The sequence below is a fragment of the Puma concolor genome, chromosome B3, assembly GCF_028749965.1.
Source record: "Puma concolor isolate L17-30 chromosome B3, mPumCon1.1.hap2, whole genome shotgun sequence".
In the NCBI taxonomy this organism is placed as follows: domain Eukaryota; kingdom Metazoa; phylum Chordata; class Mammalia; order Carnivora; family Felidae; genus Puma; species Puma concolor.
The window spans coordinates 120,500,256-120,522,751 of record NC_141672.1 but is presented as its reverse complement, the minus strand read 5'-3'; the positions used below and the strand labels follow the sequence as shown (position 1 = coordinate 120,522,751).

The 22,496-nt window shown below is 35.9% G+C and overlaps 1 protein-coding gene across 2 annotated transcripts in view; it reads left to right on the top strand.

Moving 5' to 3' along the window:
* Positions 1-22,496, top strand: part of UBE2Q2 (ubiquitin conjugating enzyme E2 Q2) — a 67,309-nt gene that overhangs the window by 8,568 nt on the left and 36,245 nt on the right. The window contains exons 2-6 of one of the 2 annotated variants that reach the window (XM_025918979.2): positions 3,485-3,586; positions 8,066-8,170; positions 15,472-15,528; positions 19,260-19,400; positions 22,301-22,385. In XM_025918979.2, coding sequence (XP_025774764.1) covers positions 3,485-3,586; positions 8,066-8,170; positions 15,472-15,528; positions 19,260-19,400; positions 22,301-22,385 — 490 coding nt within the window. The remainder of the gene's footprint in view (positions 1-3,484; positions 3,587-8,065; positions 8,171-15,471; positions 15,529-19,259; positions 19,401-22,300; positions 22,386-22,496) is intronic. The other variant, XM_025918980.2, reaches the window with a different exon arrangement.

The window sequence follows — 22,496 nt, the reverse complement described above, 5'->3', positions numbered from 1 at the left end:
AATTCTAGTTAGTTAACATATAGTATAATAGCCTCAGGAGTAGAATTTTCATCACCTACATATAATACCCAGTGCTCATCAAGACAAGTGCCCTCCTTAATGCCCATCACCCATTTAGCCCATCCCCTGCCCCCTTGCATGATTTATAACATCCATTGGTTATTTGGAAAATACGTTCACTGAAATCTTCTAAATGTTGATATGTTTATTATATAACATGAAAGCATTCTGTTAAGATAAAGCTCTCCAGCTCATGGTGGTAGATACAGGTTTTCAAAAATTCTAATTTTTGCTTGAAAGCTTGAATTTTATTATTGGCAATAATAAATACTGTCTTTTGTTTTCCTTGAAATAACACCCTTTTTTTTTTTTTTTTTTTTTTTTTGAGAAAACCTCTGTCAAAAACCCAAGTTGAAATAACCATTGTCTATCAGTCATCCTTTGAAGTAAAATTGGTGTTCCATTAAAGTGGTTAGTTTACTTCACAGCTCGGTCACGTAAATGCTTTTTCTCAAGTATTCTGTAGGAGTTTTCATGTGTGCATTCCATTTCATCAGTTGGCATATTAAAAAGACCTATGTAAGGATTTGAGGTTTAGTAAAATAACTTCTTCACAGATAATCTTAACTAAAACAACTTTTTCTTTGTGCTTTAAATATCTTGAATGCATAGTGGTGAAGAATACCATGACTATAAGTATAGTTTGGTGTCACTGCCTTTATTTGTGCTAAGGTTCCACCAGTTTTACACACCATTGTATGCATACCTTTAGTGCAAATGTCAATACATTGAAAAAGGCAGTTTATATTCTTGTAGAAGTAGTTTGGATCTAGGGGTTCAAGGGGCCCCACTTTGAAAATTGTTGACATAGTTGCTTAGATCAACTATATATCCTACCTTCTCATGTATAGGAATGGAAGAACATGTCATGGGTGGTAACTGGTCTCAATAATTTTTGTTGTTACAGTTCTCATAATATGGTTTTAAGGGGTTTTAGTCCAGAGCAACAGTTCATATATTTTATTTTGCTTATGTAGAAGTAATCTACACAGTGAAATTCTAAATCTAGGTTTTGTTGTTGTTACTGTTGTTTTTAAGGTTGCAAATACAAAACTAAGGTCTAGTGGTATGTTCCTAAACTTGGCTGAAGAATTTGAAGGAGAAAATGCAATACTCGATAAATAGTTTTCTTTGAGAATAGGATTAATTTTGAAGACCAAGTTTCTTTTTGTCTGTGTAGAGATTTGGGACACCATGAGAATTAGAGGAGTGGGAAAACAAAATAAACCATTACCAAATAGATACAATGATATCCTCCTTCAGTACAATTTTTTGTTCTTCAAAGAATACTTGGTAAAGTGCTTTAAAAATACTCTGTTCCGTTTGGCTTGAACTATAATGTAATTGAGATTATAGTTCTTAAAGCAATGCTGCTTTAATCCTGTTCTGCAAAATTGTTTTTCCATGCCTAGAATCTAATTGTTCTGTTGCTAGTATCTAGTATTAAGGACTTTTCCCTAATTTGCAATAGAAAACAGTACAAATGAACAAAGTAAATATCTATTAGTAGGTGAAAGCATGTGCTTTGTTCATTAACTTTTAAAAATCAACGTATGTAATTGTGCTTTTAAAAATACATAACTAGCATTTCTTGATAGTACCCAGTTTGCAATGGAATAAAATGTTGGAATTTTATGGAACTCGAGTTAATTATATATTGCTCTGTAACAAAATTAGCAGCCTAAAACAGCAAAAATTATCTCAGTTTCTGTGGGTCAGGAATCTGAGCATGGTTTATCAGGTTCCCTGGCTCCGATCTCTCACAAGACAGTAAAGGGGTTGACTAGTGCTGCAGTGCTCTCAAAGTGAGACTGGGAGAGGATCTGTCTCCAATCTCATTCATATCGTTTTTGGTAGGATTAATCTTACAGGCCTCAGGTCTGAGGGCTGCAGTTTCTAGCTGGCAGTTGGTCAGAGGCTGCACTGTCTCTTGCCTCTCAATAGGGAGATGGCTTCAGTCAGAAAAAATGAAAAGAGCAGGAGAGGGTGAGCAACACAGAAGTTCTCATCTTTTTGTCACCTAATCCTAGAGATGACATCCCATTATTTGATGTACTGTTTGTTAAAAGTGAGTCATTAGGTCTAGGGGAGGGAATTACCAGGTTAGGATTATTGGGACTGTTTTAGAGGTTGCTCACTACAGTGTTAAAGAACATCATTGACCTCTGAGCTGTAGCACACAGACAGTGGCTGTACAAGAAGAATGCCTGTCTCAAAAGCCCATCTTCTAATGGCAAGTGAAAGCTGTATGTAGCATATGGTCACTATATTGCTGTTTGTTCTGCCTTCTAACACTGGCTATATTTAGGAAATAACCTTAACCTAATTAAAGAGATCTGTTCCTTTGGAAACCACATCCTCTCTATAGTCTGAGAAGGGATGAAAATTATTAGGAAAAAGGCAAAATTAAATGGGATTTTTGTTTTAATTTTTAATTTTTTTTAGGGCCAATTTTCTAATGGAGAAAAACTTAAAGTAATTTCTATAATTGCTCAGAGTATAGTGAGATTTTTAAAAAGCATTTTAACGTCTATATGGATTTAAAAACATGTGCCTAGTTTGTACTCCTTTGCTTTACCTTTAAAAATGGAGTTAGATCTCATCTAGATAAAGTTTAGAAATGTAGCTTTCCGGGTGCCTGGGTGGCTCAGTCGGTTAAGCATTGAACTTCAGCTCAGGTCATGATTTCCCGGTTTTGGGTTTGGGCCCTGCATTGGGCTCTGTACTGACAGCTCAGAGCCTGGAGCCTGCTTCAGGTTTTGTGTCTCCCTCTCTCTCTGCCCTTCCCTTGCTCACTCTCTGTCTCTCAAAAATAAATAAATGTTAAAAAATTTTTTTTTAAATGTAGCTTTTTTATATTAAAAGGCAGAAGTAAGTATGGTTTAAATTTATAGATTATACTTCAAGGTTGTGAGGTTGTTTGTTTTTAATTTTGTTTTTTGTTTTTGCTTTTTGAGGGATTTATTTATGATTCCAGATTTTAAAGCCCTTAAAAAAATGTTAAAGCTGGAGAATCCAGGCCATGATTGACCATTCTTTGTAAGGGAAGGAAGTCCATCTTCCTGGTGCTTGAGTACCATTTTGGTTTTTTTTTTCAGCTTTTGATAAAACATAACTTTTGCGGTGTATTATTTTCTATTTTAAATGCTACTGCTTGCTGGGTAAACTCTTTTTGTTTGATTTTAAATTTATAGATTATCTGACATAGAGCAGGCAAGATTATACCATAAAACTTTGTTTTAAAAAAATATCCATAAAAAGAAACTTCTCTCCAGACATAGATGTTAGTGTGTTGCTTTTCTTCCCCCTGATATATTTTACTTAAATCCATGGTCATTGTGCTATTTGGTGGGTGGTGTAGTGTATTTGCATATCTAGGTTAGTCAGTATGAAAATGTGTTTAACATAGGTGTCTTTGTAATAGGAATCTTACCCGTCTTCTTCACCAATATGGTTTGTGGACTCCGATGACCCAAATCTGACATCAGTGCTGGAACGTCTAGAAGACACTAAGAACAACAATTCGGTGAGAAAATAAGCCAAGCTACTTTCTTTTTTCCTCAAAAACATTATATATAGAACTTAGGTGTTAAGAGATCATATAATTAAAAAAAGTCTGATTAATGATTATTTGATAATCTTAAAGGAGCTGAAGACCAGTTTTGTTTGTCTGTTTGTTTTCTGGCCTTCAAATTCTATTTACTACCTGATTTATCTTTTTTATTCCCCATAAGTTAAGCTTTAATTTAGATGAATTAAGTGGTCTCTTTTCAATGAATTGTGATTATTAAACCAACCAAGCATTTTTGGTAGGGATCACTACCCAAAGTAAAAGGTAGAAAAAGGGAAAAAGAACTGAGGTGGATGTGAGGGGAAATAATGCTAGAATGACATCAGTGCTAGTGTTAGGGAATTGCTTTCTCTGTCAGGAGTCTGTAACTGCAGTAAAAGCCAGAAAAAGCGTTTTTGATTTTTTGGGTTTTTTTTTTTAATGTACCAAAAAATGTAACTTTCCATTTTACAAAAAAAAAAAAAAAAAAAAAAAAATTAACTTTTTTATTATAAAACTAAGCAACTATTGTAAGAGAACTTAGTAAATGAAGGGAAATAAAAATCCTTTACAATATTTTTGCCTGATATAACCACTGTTGACAATGATAGCTATTTTCTAGCAGTATTTTTTCTCTTGCTAGTAAAATACATAGACTCTAAGTAGTTGAGGTCATATTCTGTACAGTTTTATATCCTTTATTAAAATTAACATGGAAGACTTGACTACTGTGTTCCTAGATGGGTAGACTCCGTATTATAAATGTCAGTTATCTCCATAGCTTCATGTTAATTTATAAATTGAATGCAGTTAATTCCCCTAAAAATCCCAATAGTCCTATTTTTGGAACTTTGCAAAATGACTCTAAAGTTTGTTTTAAAGAGTAAATAATAAGAAAATAATAGTTGGAAAAAGTAATGAGAGTTGTCCAAAAGATACTAAATAAAAATATTGTATACTGGCACTGGACTGGACAAAGACAATAGAAGTTTAGAAACAGAGTCATGAAATTGATAATTCACAATAAGTTAAAATGAGTTAAAATAAAAGGAAAGGGTAGATTATTCTATGAATACTATTGGGAGAACTGACCATTGGGCAAAGTTAGAATCTTACCTCAGATTTTTGTCAAAATGAGTTATAGGTGGTTTAAACACATTTATGCTTAAAATTAACAGAAAAACATCAGTTTGAAGGGTATTTTACAAGTAGGTTGGGGGCACCCTGGGTGGCTCAGAGACTCAGACTCTTGGTTTTGGCTCAGGTCATGAACTCTTGGTTTGTGGCTTTGAGCCCCACATCGGGCTCTGTGCTGACATTGCGGGGCCTGTCTGGAATTCTCGCTCTCTGCCCCTCCCCCACTCTCTCTCTCTCTGTCTCTCAAAATAAACAAACTTAAAAAAAAAAAAAAAAAAAAAGGCCGATCTGGAGAGCCATGAAGGTTAGGTAAAAGTAAAAAGCTAGACACACATATTCACATCTGTAGCAGGGGAGTGGCAGGACAGGGAAAGATAGCACCCTTACTGCTATCTCCTTTAGGAGGTTACCTCTGAAAACATCTAAAGGTGTAAGTTTTATAATAGTGGAAATGACTGGGTTATTTTTCAGTATCTAAAATTTTTCGTCCAAAAATACTCAAAATGACAGCATAAAATTGGGCCTCATTTTATTCTAAAAAATTAATATATTTACATAAAAGACAAAAACCAAATCACCCTCTACTGTTAATAGTCTCTGCCAGTTATTTTATAACGTAGTTTCTTGACAGAATAAGCTGTATTTCCTCACCTTTGCTTTACTTCTTTTATTATAATCTGGATTCTGTCTTCATTGTTGAACCAAGATTTTTTATCTCTAGTTGCCAAATCCAGGGACTCCTTTAACCCTAACATTGATCTCTCTGCACCATTTAGAAACTGTTGATTGTTCCCTCGTTAAAACATTTCTCCATTTTACAAACCTTTATTACTTAAAGTCTGCCAGTAAAAAGCTGATTAAATAAAAATTACTGTTAATTGTTTTATGATATAATATTATATTGTAATTAAAAAGAATGCAGCCAGTCTTTCCATAGAAACACATGCAACTTTATAGGATCTACCAGTGAAAAAGCAAGGCACTGAATATTGTTTATAACCTGGCCCCTTTCGCATACAATGTTGTAAACAAAAAACTGTATCTGTGCTATCTATGTGGGTTTATGCATACTCCCCCCCCCCCCCCCCCCCCCCGGGTGTATACAGGAAACTGTTAATAGAACACATGGAAGCTTTTTTGTTTTTGTTTTTAATTGACTGGCTTCTATGCCAGGCTTTGTGATAAGTGGTGGATACAAAAGTCAAGTCCTATCCCTGTCCTCTGGGAACTGATAATCTTACGAAGAATTGCATCAGACTACTTACTGTCTCCTGTTTCCCCTGGTCTTCCCTGAGCTCTTCTCCCTTGGTCTGCCTCTTCTCATTCTGTGCTTTCTCTGAGAAATCTCTTTGACTACTGTTATTTAAATCATAGTCTATATTCCAGGGATTCCTAAATCTGTATCTTTAGCTAAAATTTATCCAAGTTTTCAAACCCATATAACTGTTTATATATCACATAGATCAGGGAATCTCACTTGGATGTGCCATGGCTGTTAAAAATGATTACATTTGAATTTAAACTTACCTGCCTGGAAGTACTCTACCACCCCCATCAAGTTTCCCTTCAGTAACTCTCTTTTGTGATTGTGAGTGGGACAAAATGAAATAATGAAGCTTTACACACCTGTGCCTGAAACTGGGAACTAAAAGTTCTTTTTTATACCTATATTTCCTGACACCTCCCCTCTCCAAACTACCTAGTAAGTTTCTAAGACCTGTCCATCTACCTTCTAAATATTTCTTAAATCTTTTCCAACCATCTTAGTTTCTTCCGTCCTTCAAATGCTTTTGGGAGGATTGGTGGGGGAGGAGGGTGAAACTGAAATTCCTGAAAGATATACAACCCTGTTTTTCCTGTTGCTTGGTATGACTCTACTACACTGCTGCTCTTCCCACAGCACTCCCACAGCACTCTTCTTTTGCCAGGACTTGGAGTGGCTGGGTCTGTGTCCAGGTCTCCCTTTCTTATCTTCATTATGTTCTTAAAGCAGAGCTTGTTGGAGGGGTAAATCCACAGGGGCTTTGCTGCCTTTTAAGCTTGAGGATTTTTTTTTTTTAATCCTAATTTACTGTTCAGCTTTCCTAATTTCTGCTTGTTCCTTTGACTATTTTGGAAAGTCTTATTCTTTGCTTTGTTTAACCCATTTTAATCCTCTGTTTTCTTAGTCCTTCATAAACCTGCTTCTTCATCTCTTTTCTTGGTCAGAGACATCCAGGAAACTATTCCTGACCAGGTGAAATAAGTTACCTTACTAGTTCCAGATAAAGTTTACTAAGTATTGAACATGGTTCTTAGACCACAATTCCTAAACTTATACATTAAAAACTGTTTCCAACAATGAAAGACATGTTCATAAACATAATTTACCTTGCTTCTTTGCTTAAATATATTTACGAAACACCCTGGGTGTAAAAATGGGAACTAACTGAGTTATTCCATGCAGTTTTCCTAGTGAGTTTATTCCTTTTTTTTTTTTTTTTTTAAGACAAATGCTTAAGAACCTACTAAGTGCCAAATGTTTTCCCAGGTTTTATTTAATCTTTACCATTATAAGAAGTTCTCAATTTCCTTGTTTTATAGATGGGAACCCTCAAAAACTCAGGGAATTAGATGCTGTATCCAAGTTCCTCTAGATTCCAAGGGTCTGTCTGCTAGACAACATTTGTCTCTACTTGTAAATGAATATGACTGGAATGTATAATTTGATAACCCATGTGTAACAACACTGCCTCTATATTTTGTAGCCTCATTAATGAATGTAAATGTATTCTTGTCTGAAGTTGTAAGTTTCTAAGAAAAGAAGTTAGCAACTGAAAATTGGACAATGTCTAGAGCTCTCCTTCAGGCACTTTTGCTGTTGTCATTCTGCTAGGTATTAGTTGTAAGGATTGTACTCAAGCCATAACTTTCTTTCTCTTTTTTTCTTTTTTTAAAGTTTATTTTTGAGAGCGAGAGAGACCGAGTGTGAGCGGAGACAGAGAGGGAGACATAGAATCCAAAGCAGGCTCCAGGCTCTTAGCTGTCAACCCAGAGCCTGGCATGGGGCTCCAACTCATGAACAGTGGGATCATGACCCGAGCCAAAGTCGGACACTCAGCCGACTGAGTCACCCAGGCGCCCCAGGCCATAGTAACTTTCTTATACAAGCAGCCCCTAAAAATATTTCTTAAAGACTGTTATTTTATCTGTAAGTTGTAACTGAGCAGTAACAAACTTTTTCATTTCCTACTGGATTGGTTACAATAGTCATAGCATTATTCATGTCTTCTAAGGGCTCTTTAACATAATACTTATTTACTGAAATGTGTTTTGTAGCTTCGTCAGCAATTGAAGTGGTTGATATGTGAACTCTGCAGATTATATAACCTTCCTAAGCTCCTGGATGTTGAGATGCTAGATCAACCAATACCCACGGGTCAGGTAAAGTAAAAATTCTCTAGTGTTCAAGAGCTAAAATAAATTGTCTCAAGCAAAAGTAAAACCAGGATAATTTTTCTTCTTATTATACAAGTTATTTAGAAGTCAGTCTTGTTGAATTGTTTGTTTTATTTTAAGTACTAAAAATAATCTTTTTAGTCTTTGGAGCTGCTGGTATTTACTATGACCTACCTGACCAGGGAAACAACTGCCTCCCCCAGACTACCAGCTACCTTTTTGTCTTTGTTAACATTCCTGATTTCCATAACTGTTTCTTCAGTTTTTTGCCTTTGCCTATTCATTGACCTTCACCTGGAATGCCATCTCCTTAAGCCTATCTGTGCTTCTTAAGGCCTAACCCGAATGTTATTGAAGTACCTACTAGTTCACCACCACCTCTGATTTTTCTGGATTTCCAGATTTACCTATTTATGGCTTAATTTATTGACTTTGTACTATAAGTAGATAAGGATTTAGCTCTTAGACCATCCACCTTCTGGGCCATCTCCCCTTCCTAAAACACCGTTATATTTAGTCATATGAATTATTATTTATCATTAGGACTTTGTGGTATAGAGTTTTCTATTATGACATTTTTTCAAGAGCTTTTTGTTTTTGCAGTGTCCTCCTTATAATAATAATTCTTAGTTTAGAAAGTGGTGTTCTGTCCTGTCTCTCTGGAGCCTTTGGTTCTTCTGCACCAGTCGTAGCAGGTTGTTCTCTGGTCTGGCTGTGTAGCTGTCATTTGAAATTTTTGTCTCCTCTGCTAGTGTGGATCCATTGTTACCTGATCTCATGTTACCTTTCTGCTTACCCTTTCTCATTTTGCCTGAGTACATCCTCAAGTAGAATCCTAGCATGAAGGAGTAGTACACTTTCTGAGTTCTAACATCTAAAAATATATGGCCAGACCACTATAGGTTTGAATCTTGGTTCTGCTGCTTATTAGCTGTCTGACCTTGGGATAATTACCCAACCACTGTGTGCATCAATTTGTTTGTGAAATGGGGGAAATAGTAGTAGTACCTATATTTGGGAGAAACTAGGAAGATTAAACGAGTTAGTACATGTAAATCATTTAGAGCAGTGCTTGGCACATAGTAAATGCCCAATAAACGTTACATACTATTACATTGTATGGTCACATTTGATTGTTTGGTTGAATATGTGGTTCTAGGTTGAAAATAATTTTCCCTCAGAATATCAAAGACTGCACTGTCATCTTTTAGCCAATGGTGCTGTTTAAGCCTGATGCCATTTTGAGTCTTACTCTTCTATGCTTAACTTGGGAAACTTTTAAGAGTTCATCTTTTCCTTGATGTTCTAAAATACTACAGTGGAGTATTTTTAGTTGTGGTCTCTCTCTCCCCCACCCCCACCCCCTCATCCCCTGCCCTGTTGCTGGACACTAAGTATGGATGGGTCTTTTTCCTAAGTCGACTCCTTAATCTTTCTCCTTGGTTAAGTGTGCTTGTATTTCTTTCTGTGATAACTTTCTCCTTTCCATTTTCTTTATTTGTTCATTTTCGGAATGCCTACTAATGGGATTTTAGACCTCTTTACTTGAGTCCTTGTATCTTTTATATTGTCTCCATATTCTGTCTCTATCTTTTAATTTAAAATTCTGGAAGTTTTTTCCTTCAATTTTTGAATATATTATTTGGACAGCATAACTTTTTGGTTTTGATTTATTGCTGCTTAAGCAGTTACCCCGAACTTAGTTTATTCTGTTTCTTACAATTGTGTGGGTTGATTAGGCTTAGCTGAACAGTTTTGTTTTTTTTTTCTGCTGGCCTCACTTGCACAGTCAGATAGTGGCTGGGACTGGTAGTCATTTGGAAACATGACTGCTCTGGAATGTCCCGAATGGCCTTTTAACTCATATGTGTGGTGCCTTGGTATTTCTTCACCCAGACCTTTTCTCATGGCATCTCATCCTCTTTTTGGATGGACCCTTTCTTTTGACTTCTCTTTATTCAGGAAGGTAGTCAGAATTCTTAATTTTTGGCTTCCAAGAGCACAAAAGTAGAAGCTGTCAGGCCTTTTTAAGGCTTAGATATGGAATTGGCCCAGTGTCATTTCTACCACATTTATTGGTTAAAGCAAGTCATGGGACCAGCCCAGATTGGCTTTGGGAGGGGACCAGATAAGGGGATGAATGCTAAGGATGTGGTTCATTGGAGGTCCTCTCCAATGATATATCATAAATTCTAAGAGCTTTTTCTTGTTCTCTGATTATTCTTTATTCATAGCATTTTATTTCTGATTTATAGTTGTATTCATAAGTGTCCTTAAGGAGCCACCCTTAAGGTAAGCTACCCTTAACCTCTCCCTCTCTACCATCTCTATTTTCTCTTTAATAAGTTTTTTTTTCTAGTTCATCTTGGTCTTAATTTTTCTTTTTGAAGACTTTCCTCAAATATCTATTTATTCTATATTGCTCATTCATATTTCTGGTTTTTTTCCTTCCTTTCTTATTCATATATTCCTTTAGAGAGGTACTAAAAAGATGACTGAGAGTTCTTTGTGGCCAAGACTTGTCAACTGATAGCTTTTTAGGAGGAATTTAAAGGGATTTCCAACCCCACTTCCCCAGCCCTGTATTTCCTGGTATAATAATAAATAGCGGCTGGAATTGGTTTATTTGGTTTGTTTGGATATGAAACCTTCTAATCTCCTGCTTAAGGTAGATATGTTTGCCTGGGTTCTGCTTAAGGACATAAGGGGGAGCAGTGTGTTTGGGGACTGAACAATATGTTCTGGGTATAGGCTTTTGGTTAATCTGTTTTCTGGCTTCTTCATTACTCCTGTCCAGGTTACTGGGTGTCTTAGAGTCTTGAGTCTCTCCAGCGTGCTCTGGGACAAATTAGCCTCCTATAATCCCCTAACCTATTTTACTTGTTTGTTCCATTAATTATTATTCTTCCATGTATTGTCATATGCTAGTATGAGTGAATTCTTTACTGCTGGTAGCCCCACTTCCTTTTTTGTTATCATTGTGTATTTATATAGGGTTTATTCACTATAATTTTAGTGGAGACTTAGGAAAGAGAGAAGATGGGAGAAATATGTATGTTCTATGTTCAATTTTCTCTCTCTGGAATGTCTGCACCTTAGGTTTCTCACTTAACAATACATTATGGACACAGTGTATGTAGATCTACCTTGTTTTTCATGATTGTGCATATAATTCTATGTAGAGATATAATTTGTGAATTGTGTGAAGAAATTTACTAGTTGTGAATCATCCTTGTATTCATAATAAATACTCAGCACCTGCATAGGTGGCGGCCAGAGGGAATGATGGATATGATAATACTTTATTTTTGGCTTTTTCTACTTTAGGTGCGATTGTAATGTACTTCTTTTTATTTGTTTCTTTTTAGGCTCTTGTGTTTCATTTCAGTATCAAGGTTATGTAGTCTTGTAAGATGACTTGGTAAGCTTTGTGTGTTTTTTTCTAAGATCGAGGGCAGTTTAAATAAAATTTTCAGCAGGGTCCAATTTTGCCTCTCATGAGGCCTCTGGAAACATCCAGAGATAATTTTGGTTGTCACAACTGGTTGGGTGGGGGTGCTGTTGGCATTTTGTGGGGAGAAGGATGTTCCTAAATGTGCTACAATGTCAGGTCAGTCCCGCATGACAAAGAATTATCTAGCACCAATTATCAGTACTTCCAAGGTTGAGAAACCCTGGTTTAAATGAAAATCTGAGCCTGAGCCTGATCCATGTTTTTCCATGTATTAGTTTTCATATTTTCCATTCCTTTAGTCAGTTTTAGTAATTTTAGATTCTAAAAAAATGATGACTTCATTTATACTTTTGAATCTATGGTTATGAAGCTCTTTTCATTTCTAAAGTTGTTTTCTTTATCGTTGATTACTTTCCAAAAGCTTGTCTGTTTTATTGGTCTTTTGAAAGAATCAGTCCTTTTATTTTTTTAAATCTAATTTTCTTTATTTTTGTGTGAGTCTTAGCTCTCCTTTTGCTTCTCTAGTTTATTGGATAATTGTGATTTAAATTGCTTTTTTAACAAAAGTATACATTTTCTTAGCGCTGTTTGATTTCATTGCATAAGTTTTAAAATGTATATTTATTTTCTAAATAGTTTGTATTTCCTGAGTGGTTTGATTCCATCTTTTGTCCATAAGTTTAGTGTAATAGTTACAGTGAATACCTGGGAATGACCACCCAGTCCCCACCCATGTGAAGAAACAGACTATTGCTAGCACTGGAAACCTTTTGCAGGCTCCTTCCAGATAATCATTCCCTTCTATGCTAATCTTTTCCTTTTCTCTAGTTTTATCATCTATATGTACCTTTCTGAACAATGTGGTTTACTGTTGCCTGTTTTTAAGCTTCATGTTAAGAGTCATATGTGTTCTTTCATGTCTGTCTTTTGCTTAACATTGTGTTTTGAATTTATTCATATTATGTGTAGCTGGAGTTCTTTTTCATTTCAGTATTTCATTGTTTGAATACACCATAACATTTTTATCCATTGGAGTTGATTCCAGCTTGCTATTAGGACTAGTGCTACCCCAAGGGATACAGGAGTACTGATGCATAGGGGCACTTGTACCCCAATGTGTATAGCAGCACTCTCAACAATAGCCAAATTATGGAAAGAGCCTAAATGTCCATCAACTGATGAATGGATAAAGAAATTGTGGTTTATATACACAATGGAGTACTACGTGGCAATGAGAAAGAATGAAATATGGCCCTTTGTAGCAACATGGATGGAACTGGAGAGTGTGATGCTAAGTGAAATAAGCCATACAAAGAAAGATACCATATGGTTTCACTCTTATGTGGATCCTGAGAAACTTAACAGAAACCCATGGGGGAGGGGAAGGAAAAAAAAAAAAAGAGGTTAGAGCGGAAGAGAGCCAAAGCATAAGAGACTCTTAAAAACTGAGAACAAACTGAGGGTTGATGGGGGGTGGGTGATGGGTATTGAGAAGGGCACCTTTTGGGATGAGCACTGGGTGTTGTATGGAAACCAATTTGACAATAAACTTCATATATTGAAAAAAAAATAAAAGGAATAGTGCTACCATGTTCATTCTTCTCTATATTCGTGGGACACCTGTGCAAGCATTTTTCTGGGCACATACTTAGAAGTTGGATTACTGGGACATGAGGGTCAATTTCTTCTTAAGAGTTCTTTAGAAAAAATTTTTTAACATTCTTAGGTGGCTTTTGGGCTATTTTTAGTTTTTCTCTGGTCAGAGAATATGGCTTCCCAGCTGAATTATCAACAATTGCTTCAACTTAACCATTGGTGTTATTATGTCTTTGCTTATTGCCGTTTCTTGTATTCCATGGTTGCTTCCCACCTCCAAAAATATATCCCTGAATCATGTCCTCTGTTTTTATTTCTAGAAAGGATTTCTGGGAATGTATATGGAGAGTGTTCCTTGAATACTCAGTATCTGTTTTTATTATTTATTCAACACCTACCTATCTGACTCTGTGTAAAGTACTCTACATAGGTGCTGAGAATACAGAGGTGAAGGAAACACAGGAATCGTGCCTGTCCTGATGGAACTACATACATAATTCTAAGTTCATAATTGAGTCTCTTCTAGGTTCTTTACACTTTTATCTTCCAGGATTTATTGCTGCAGGTGAAAATCCTGATGCCTGATTCTTCTTTTTCTATAATTTTTCTTTTTGGACATTGGTAGGTGTTTTTTGCTTTTTTTTAACTGTGAAGTACAGAATTTTACTTTTCAATATTCCTTTGGGGCATTCACAGCCACTTCATATTTGAGGTCTTTCTTTAGCTTGACAGCCTTTGTCTCTTATTTCTTTCCCTCAGTCTTATGGATGAACAGTGGATGAATATTAATTCTCTGTATTCCTATCTCCCATTTCCCTTAACTCTTCTTTTTCTGTACCCCTTCCTCTCCCATTCCCTGTATCCTTTTTCTCCATTGTTCTAAAGCAATGTCACAACTTGGTCATCTTGTTCATCTTTTTTTTTTTTCTTTTTTTTCTTTTCCTGATAGAATCTTTTTGATTTCCTAGAATTGCCTTTTCCTTTGCACAGAAATTTTTTTATATTTTGTGGATGTAATACCTTCTCAAGTATTGCTAAAGATTCCAATTAGATTTTTTTGTTTTATTTTCTTCATTAATAATGTTTCAGGTCACCTGTTCTGTTTGTTCAACTTGGTGCTTTTTTTCCCCCCCCAAATTGCAGGTTTTCTTCAAATATCTGGCAATACTTGGCTATCTGCATAGATGAGGCATACCATTGATCATTGTCAATGGTTGATGTGACTGTCCTCCGCAATTGTCAGTCTTCTCTGCTATGGCCTCCTCCCCCCCTGACTTGTACACCTATGCTCTGCCTATGACATGGGAATGGGGAGGTTCTGGCAGGCAGACTTTTCAACTCCTCTGAGTAAAAGGAAAAGGTGATTTTGCTGCTGTGTTGAGTTATATTTTTTAAAATGTGCCTTTCTTTCTGGCTCTGACACCCATACTTAAGAGGCCATCAAGTTAGGCCTCTTAAACAATAAATTTGTTCCAGCTGTAGTTGGAACAAATACAGCAAGTATTTCTGGAAAGAAAGAAAAATCGTTCTAACTTTATCCACTGTATTGTAGACAACTATGCTCTGGTTTAGAAAAGTTGTCTTTTTGAGCTCTGCCAAAACTAGTTATGAAGGTCCTTCCTAAAACCCCATCAGGTTCCTTGTGAATGAGTGGCAAATTGTGTCTTGTAGAGAAGTATTCTGTGATAAATGACATGTAAAAAAGAAAAGTGGCTCTATAGTAAAATGGTGATCATTTTATAATTTTTAGTTTTGTGAAAGGTCTACTTCTTTATAACTAACACATTTGACCTTTTAAAATATAAGGCAGTGGAATTTATGGAAACATTCAGGCTTTTCAAAGTTAAAAAGGTAGCTGTTTTAAGGAAACCAAAGTTTGGGATATTTATTTTAAGTGGAAGAAGTCAGTAGCTTTAACCTTATGTACATAGCCATATGAGTAAAATGTTTTCTTTAGAATGTTTCAGAATTTTCTGCAGTTTTGCTCTATAATTGACTAATTGCCTTTGTTTATTCCCAAAGCATCTATTAAGTTGAATTGTTCAAAATTTGTTTTTAAAAAACTGATAAATATTATTTGTCACATCAAACCTGGATTTAAAAGTAAATGTTCAACTTTAATGAGTTCTTTTAGTGGAATTTTAGTGACAGATGAATGATAGCTTGTCCCTAAATTCTAATGTACTCAGTGTGTGCTTATTCTGTGTAGCCCTAGCAAATTCTTTTTCCTTTTCAGAATGGGACAACAGAAGAAGTAACTTCAGAAGAAGAGGAAGAAGAAGAGATGGCTGAAGTAGGTGTTTTATGTAAAAAAATCACATTTTATAAATAATCTTCATTTTTGAACATTTTTAATAATTCTCTAATCTCCTTTATAAGCCTTTGTTAATGTGGAATAATGCAAAGCACATGGTATTTGAAATTGAATGTAATTTCTAAAGTCTGCTTTTAGCTTTAATTAATGATAAAACTTTAATGGTTTTAAGCAAATCACTTATCTGATGTCTTTCGATTTGATTTCCTAACAAATAAAAGCTCTTATTAACATTTAGCATTAAAATAATATTTATGTTTAATAGTAATCAATACTTAACCTGTACTTAGTTATTTTTAAGAAGAGGAACTATTAAGTTTTAAAAATTCTGAATTTATGGGGGTCTACGTGGCTCAGTCAGTTAAGCATCCGACTTTGACTCAGGTCATGATCTCCACAGCTTGTGAATTCGATCCCCACATTGGGCTCGCTGCTTTCAGCCTGTCCGCACAGAACCCAATTCCGATCCTCTGCTCCCTCTATCTGCCCCTCTCCCGCTTGCACTCTCCCCCAAAATAAATATTATAGAAAAAAAAATTCTGAATTTGAGCGTTTGAGAACATTTCAGGGACTACTCACTAGAAGTAGTAAAGCTACCTCCTGTTGAAAAACCATCTAAGAATTTCGTAGGGCAAATTCTAAGACTTTGACTTTAGACCAGTTTAATTGCCACTCACGGATACAATTTTAGAGGTTTTCCAGCTCTGAGGCTTTGTGTTTAAATGCAGACTTCAGAGTGGAGATCTAGGTTTCTACATTGACCACGTAAAAGGTATTTGAGTTCCACAGTCTTGATTTTAAAATATCTTTTCCATTTTGGATCTTAGAGTTAATTCAAGTTACTACCTTCTTTTCTTGATTTGGAAAATCTTAAATGTAAAATACACTTCTTAGAATGCCTTAAAACTAAAGAAGTAGTTGTGGGTTTGTTTTGTCAGTGTGGGAACAAAATAATCCTTAACGTCTAATTTGTAATTTGTGTGACTTTTTAGGGATAGAGTTAAATGTTAAAAGCATTTCATGTTTTTAAGCCTTTTCCATGGGTTCAGTGTACAATGAAGTAGACATTCAAAAGTTTATGTACTTTTCATTTTTCCCTTCAACGTTTATTTATTTTTGGGACAGAGAGAGACAGAGCATGAACGGGGGAGGGGCAGAGAGAGAGGGAGACACAGAATCGGAAACAAGCTCCAGGCTCTGAGCCATCAGCCCAGAGCCCGACGCGGGGCTCGAACTCATGGACCGCGAGATCGTGACCTGGCTGAAGTCGGACGCTTAACCGACTGCGCCACCCAGGCGCCCCTCATTTTTCCCTTCAAAATGATATAAAGAAGGGACAGCAGCATTTAGGGAAAGAAATCTAGAAAGACAGGAGCCTGGACTTCAAAGATGTCAGATTAAGATAGGTTGAATGGAAGATAATCTAGGTAACTAAAATAATATGGTAAAAAGTCCCAAGCAGCCTTGGGCGTGGTGTGTTTAGGTGCATTGAAGCTGTCTTTTTGGGAGATTAAGATTGATGTGTTGGAGTCATGGAAGGAAAGCAGGGTTGACTAGCAAAGCAGATGGCTTAAAAGTCTTGAATTGGAGACAAATATGTTTATCTTTGGTGTGACTATTGAGAAAAAGGCCTTACACAGAAAAAGGTGTGCTGAGAACATTGTTCTATAAAGATAATCCACACAGAACAGAATTCATCATTAATACTCAAGTGGAGAAGATTTATGGATAGGAATGTGGCTGCGTTTTGAAGTTTTAGGAAGAGATACAGACTAAGGACATTTGTGAGAACTCTGAAGAAAATAAGTGTGGGATGGAACAAAGTTGTAAACCTTTCATGGGGAGGGAGCTCTATGAAACATGGAGTCATGGACAGGGTCTGAATAAGAAAGGAATATAATAATAGGGGTTGAAGAGATGAGAGTCTAAGAAAAAGACCGCCGAGTCTGGATGGAGGTGATCTTTAGCCTGGTCTACAAATCACAATGAGTTAGTTTGGTTAAAAAATGGCGATAGTAGGGCACCTGGGTGTCATAGTTGGTTAAGTGTCAGACTCTTGATTTCCACTTAGGTCATGATCTCACGGTTTGTGGGTTTTGAGCCCCAAGCCCAAGCCCCGAGTCAGGCCTCGGGCTGACAATGTGGACAGCATCTGCTTGGGATTCTCTCTTTCTGCCTCTCCCCAGCATTTATGCACTCATTCTTCATCCCCCCCCCAAATAAATAAACTTAAAAAAAATGGAAATAGTATCAACTACTCCTTTAGAGATTTTGATGGTTGAAGTAGAGAAGATAATAGAAAAAGGTTATGATTTTAAAAGTTCTGCATAGATTTAAGAATAGATGATATGGGAAAGGAGGGAGGAGAGTGATGTAGTGATCAAAGATGTTAGCCAAGGGATATAACACAAATTCTTATCTAACTTTTTCCTAATTACAAAAATCAGTAGGTGCTTACTGTAAAAGAAGGAAAAGCACTAAATATCTCTAGAAATAACTATTGTTATTTCAGTTATGTCCTAATCTCTTTTTTTCTGTGTTTATTTTAGTATAATTGAGATTTGTATTCAGTTTTTCATTTTTTTTAAGTTTATTTATTTGAGAGAGAAAGCACGAGCAAGGGAGGGGCAGAGAGAGAATCCCAAGAAGGCTCCGTGCTACAAGCCTGACACAGGGCTTGATCCCACAAACTGTGTGATCGTGACCTGAGCTGAAATCAACAGTTGGGTCGCCTGACTGAGCCATCCAGGCGCCCCATATATATTCAGTTTTGTGTGCTTTTTGCATTGCGTTATTTTTTCCATTTAGTATGTTTTTTTAACCTAATGTGTTCAAATTATGATCATTTCAACATAATTGACATAAAATAAATGAGCTCTTTGTTTTTCTCACTAAGTCTTCCAAATCTGGTGTGGACTATATACTTAAGGCACATCTCAGTTCAGACTGGTCACATTTCAAGTGCTCAGCAGCCACAAGAAACAAGAGACTGCCCTGTTGGACAGCACAGCTCTAACTAGCGTGAGCTGTATGGTCACCCAGGGGTGTCCAGTCCCCCAGCTGACCCCAGGTCTGGGGCAAGGCCAGAGCAGCAGCCAGAAGCAACAGGTGGAGCCTGAGTACAGAACCTGGTACCCACAGTGGCCAGCCTGGCTCATTCACCTTGCCACTGCCCCCACAGAGCCAGGGATTGGTGCACTGCCATCCTCACTGCCCTTTTGTTTCATTATTGATAAAGAAGAAACAATTATGCTATGTTGACATTTTAATGGTCTTATATTTCATGAAATTGAGGTACCTGCTCTGGTATTTTTGCACATGCAGTTTTGTGGAGTGCTTTGTAGCTATAAAGTTTAAATAGGCATCTTTATGCCTAAGTCAATGTTCACATTTTAAATTAGTTCCTTACAGTAGATTTCTAGAAGACAATTACTGGAACAAAGTATAAATAAGGTTCTTGATACCTAATGCTAAACTGTTGCAAAAGTTTCTTTTAATAGGAGATTTATTTAGTAAGAGTTATGGCTTTATAAAAGTATTAAATATGCTTAGATTCTAGCTCTAAAAATGTAGGATATAAAAAGATGGAAACTTCTGGATTGAATGTGAAGGTTTTTTTCCTTTTTCCATTCATTTGTCTGTGTTGAGTCAAGAGTAATTTAACTTTTGGCATAAGCTTCAATAAGCTAATATTTTTCTTATCTTTGTAGGATATAGAAGACTTGGATCACTATGAGATGAAGGAAGAAGAGCCTATTAGTGGAAAAAAGTCAGAGGATGAAGGAATTGAAAAAGAAAATTTGGCAATATTAGAGAAAATTAGGAAGACCCAAAGACAAGACCATCTCAATGTAAGTGTTTGCAAATATCTAAAATCTATACTTTTGGGATTAAGTAATTATAGGTAATAATATAAAACAGGGCAATTCATTAAGCTACCAGTCTAAGCTACCCTCCTCCACCCTTGCCTGTGTTGTGGATTCAGCCATGTTTTGTTGCCCTAGTGGGTTGTTGTTGTTGAAGTTTCTTATCTGTTGATAGCTCTCTACCATGTTCATCTGCTTTTTACGTGTTGGAATTAACCTGCTGTTCACTATATATACCCACTTTCCAGCCTGTTTATACTGCTTCCCCTTCTACCATGAGATCTATATTTAAATTTACTGTTTTCTACAAATAGAGTACAATTTAGATTCTTTCCCACAGAGTTTCCATCTGGTCTATCCTGCTCTAACCAAACCAAAAGTATTTTTTTTTCTTTTGACTTAACATCGCTTTTATGTGAAGTGGCATGGGGTATGGAGTGAATGAATGCTGAGTTTGGTAATAAACACAGCTGTGTGGCTTCAGTTTCCTCCACTCTAAAATATAGATAATACATACCTTTTGGATGATTACTGAGTAGAATAAATGAGAATGATACATTAAAATACCCAAAGTAGGGAAACATAGGAGAGTCTAGCCATTTGTCTCAACAGTTACTTCTTACTTCTTTGTATTAGAGCTGTTTATCAAACCCAAGACATCTATCTCAGACGGACCTTTTTCTTAGGCACAGGTTCTCAAAAACAGGGAATGAATTATGTGGGGAAATGCCAAGTATTGTAAGCAGATGAATTACTCGCTCTCCTTCAGTCTTACACTATTAAATTTAATTGGCAAATTTTTATTTTTATTTATTTTTATTTATTTTTTAGAGAGCAAAGAAATTTAGTTCAACTCTTCATTATTTTTTTAAAAAGTTTGTGCCATTTAAGATTACTGTACTTTCTGTATCTTGCGATTGCTTTTAGTTTGTATATTATAATCAAAACAACTACAGATTATTTAATGTTTTCACATGAGAGACACTAAGCTAAGTACTTTAAACTTTATAAACCTTCCCATTCAACCTTTTATAGCCACTTTTAAAATAGTCTTCTTATTCTATGGGTGTGAAACTAGGGTTTAAACCAGTTAAGTAATGTAGGAAATAACTTTGTGAACCTGATTGCTACCCATTCTGCAAGGTGTAGTACAGCCATTAACATTTAAATTTTACATGATCAGTGTATTTTTTTAAACTAAGGTATTCTAAATGTTTGTCTTATGAGAAGTAGTTGCATTCCTAGTTAGTCTTCGGATAACATATTGGTGCAGTTTCATTTTTAGAGAAATCCCAACATGGAAAAGAACTGAAACTAGTTGCAGGTGAACATGTTATTTCTCAGTTTCTTAATAATGTAAAGTAGACCTTCAGTATAACATTCTTGCTTATAATCAGACTAATGAAACTGTGTTAGTTGATAGTCTAAAATGGTAAGGGCCTTCTAGTATGTTCAAAATTTGCTTCTGACCCAACATGCTTATTAAAATAGCCAGAATCAAAAAAAGAATGGCCAAAATCAGGAACACTGACAATGCTAAATGCTGAGGAGGCTGTGAAGCAACAGGAACTCTCACTCATTGCTGATGGGAATGTAAAATGGTACAGCCACTTTTGAAGACAGTCTGGCAGATTCTTATAACACTAAACATAATTTTTACCATACATTCCAGCAGTTTCAGTCTTTGGTATTTACCCAAATGAATTGAAGACTTCTGTCCAGACAAAAACCTAAATACTGGATGTTTATAGCAGCTTTATTCATAATTGCCAAAACTTGGAAGCAACTAGGATATCCTTCAGTAGGTTAATGGATAAACAGTGGTACATCCAGACAATATGGAATATTATTCCCTGCTAAAAAAAAAAAAGAAATGAGTTGTCAAACCATGAAAAGACATGGAGAATTTTTAAATCCATATTACTAAGTGAAAGAAGCCAATCTGATGAAAAGGCTGCATAACTGTATGTTTCCAACTGTGTGATATTTTGGAAAAGGCAACACTGTGGAGACCATAAAAAAGATCAGTGCTTGCCAGAGGTGGGGTGGAGAGATAAATAGGCAAAGCGCAGAGGATTTTTAAGGGCAGTGAAAATACTGTGATACTGTAGTGATGGATATGTGGTGTTATACATTTTCCAAACCTATATAGTATACAACACCAGAAGTAAACCTTCAGGTAAATTATGGATTTTGATGATTATTGATGTGTCAATGGATTCATCAATTTAAGAAATGTATCTTCTGGGGGTGCCTGGGTGGCTCAGTCAGGTGAGTGTCCGGCTTTTGATTTCGGCTCAGGTCATGATCTCATGGTTGTGAGACTGAGCCCTGTGTCAGCATCTGCACTCGCAGTGCAGAGTTTGCTTGATATTCTCTCTCTCCCTCTTTCTCTCTCTCTCAAAATAAATAAACTTAAAAAAAATATATACCTTCTGGTGAGGGAAATTGATAATAAGGGAGACTATGCATTGTGGGGGCAGTTACATGGGAAATCTCTGGACCTTTCTTTAAAGTTTGCTGTGATCCTAAAAGTGCTCTTAAAAAATAAAATCTTAAAAAAAATTAATATTTTAAAAAATCAATAGAATTTGAAATAGGTTTATACTAACTTCTAGGCTACTGCAGGAGCCATGGTTATCTAGACAGGTTGGTTAGACTTTTTTTTTTTTTTTAAATCATAAATGAGCCAGACATGTCCCCCAATTTTATATTCCTGTTGAAAGTTTATAATCATCAATTTAATTAAGCTTCTTTGAGTTTTTAAAATGTTGAGTTGTGATCTATTTTTATAAATCTCATTGTAAACTTTCAGGCTTATATACCTGAAATCTTCAGTTATTGGACTCTGTAGATCCTGGTAAACAGCAGTTTTTCTGTTTCAGGGTGCAGTATCTGGGTCTGTGCAAGCTTCAGATAGGCTTATGAAAGAGCTCAGGGACATATACAGATCACAGAGTTATAAAGCAGGTAAGGACCCCTGGGTGTCTGCTCTGTTGTCCTTATGCTGTTTTTAAGTTTCAAATAGTAAACTTCAGTTCTCATAATATAACTGGACAGGCACAGAAATGGTTATGAACT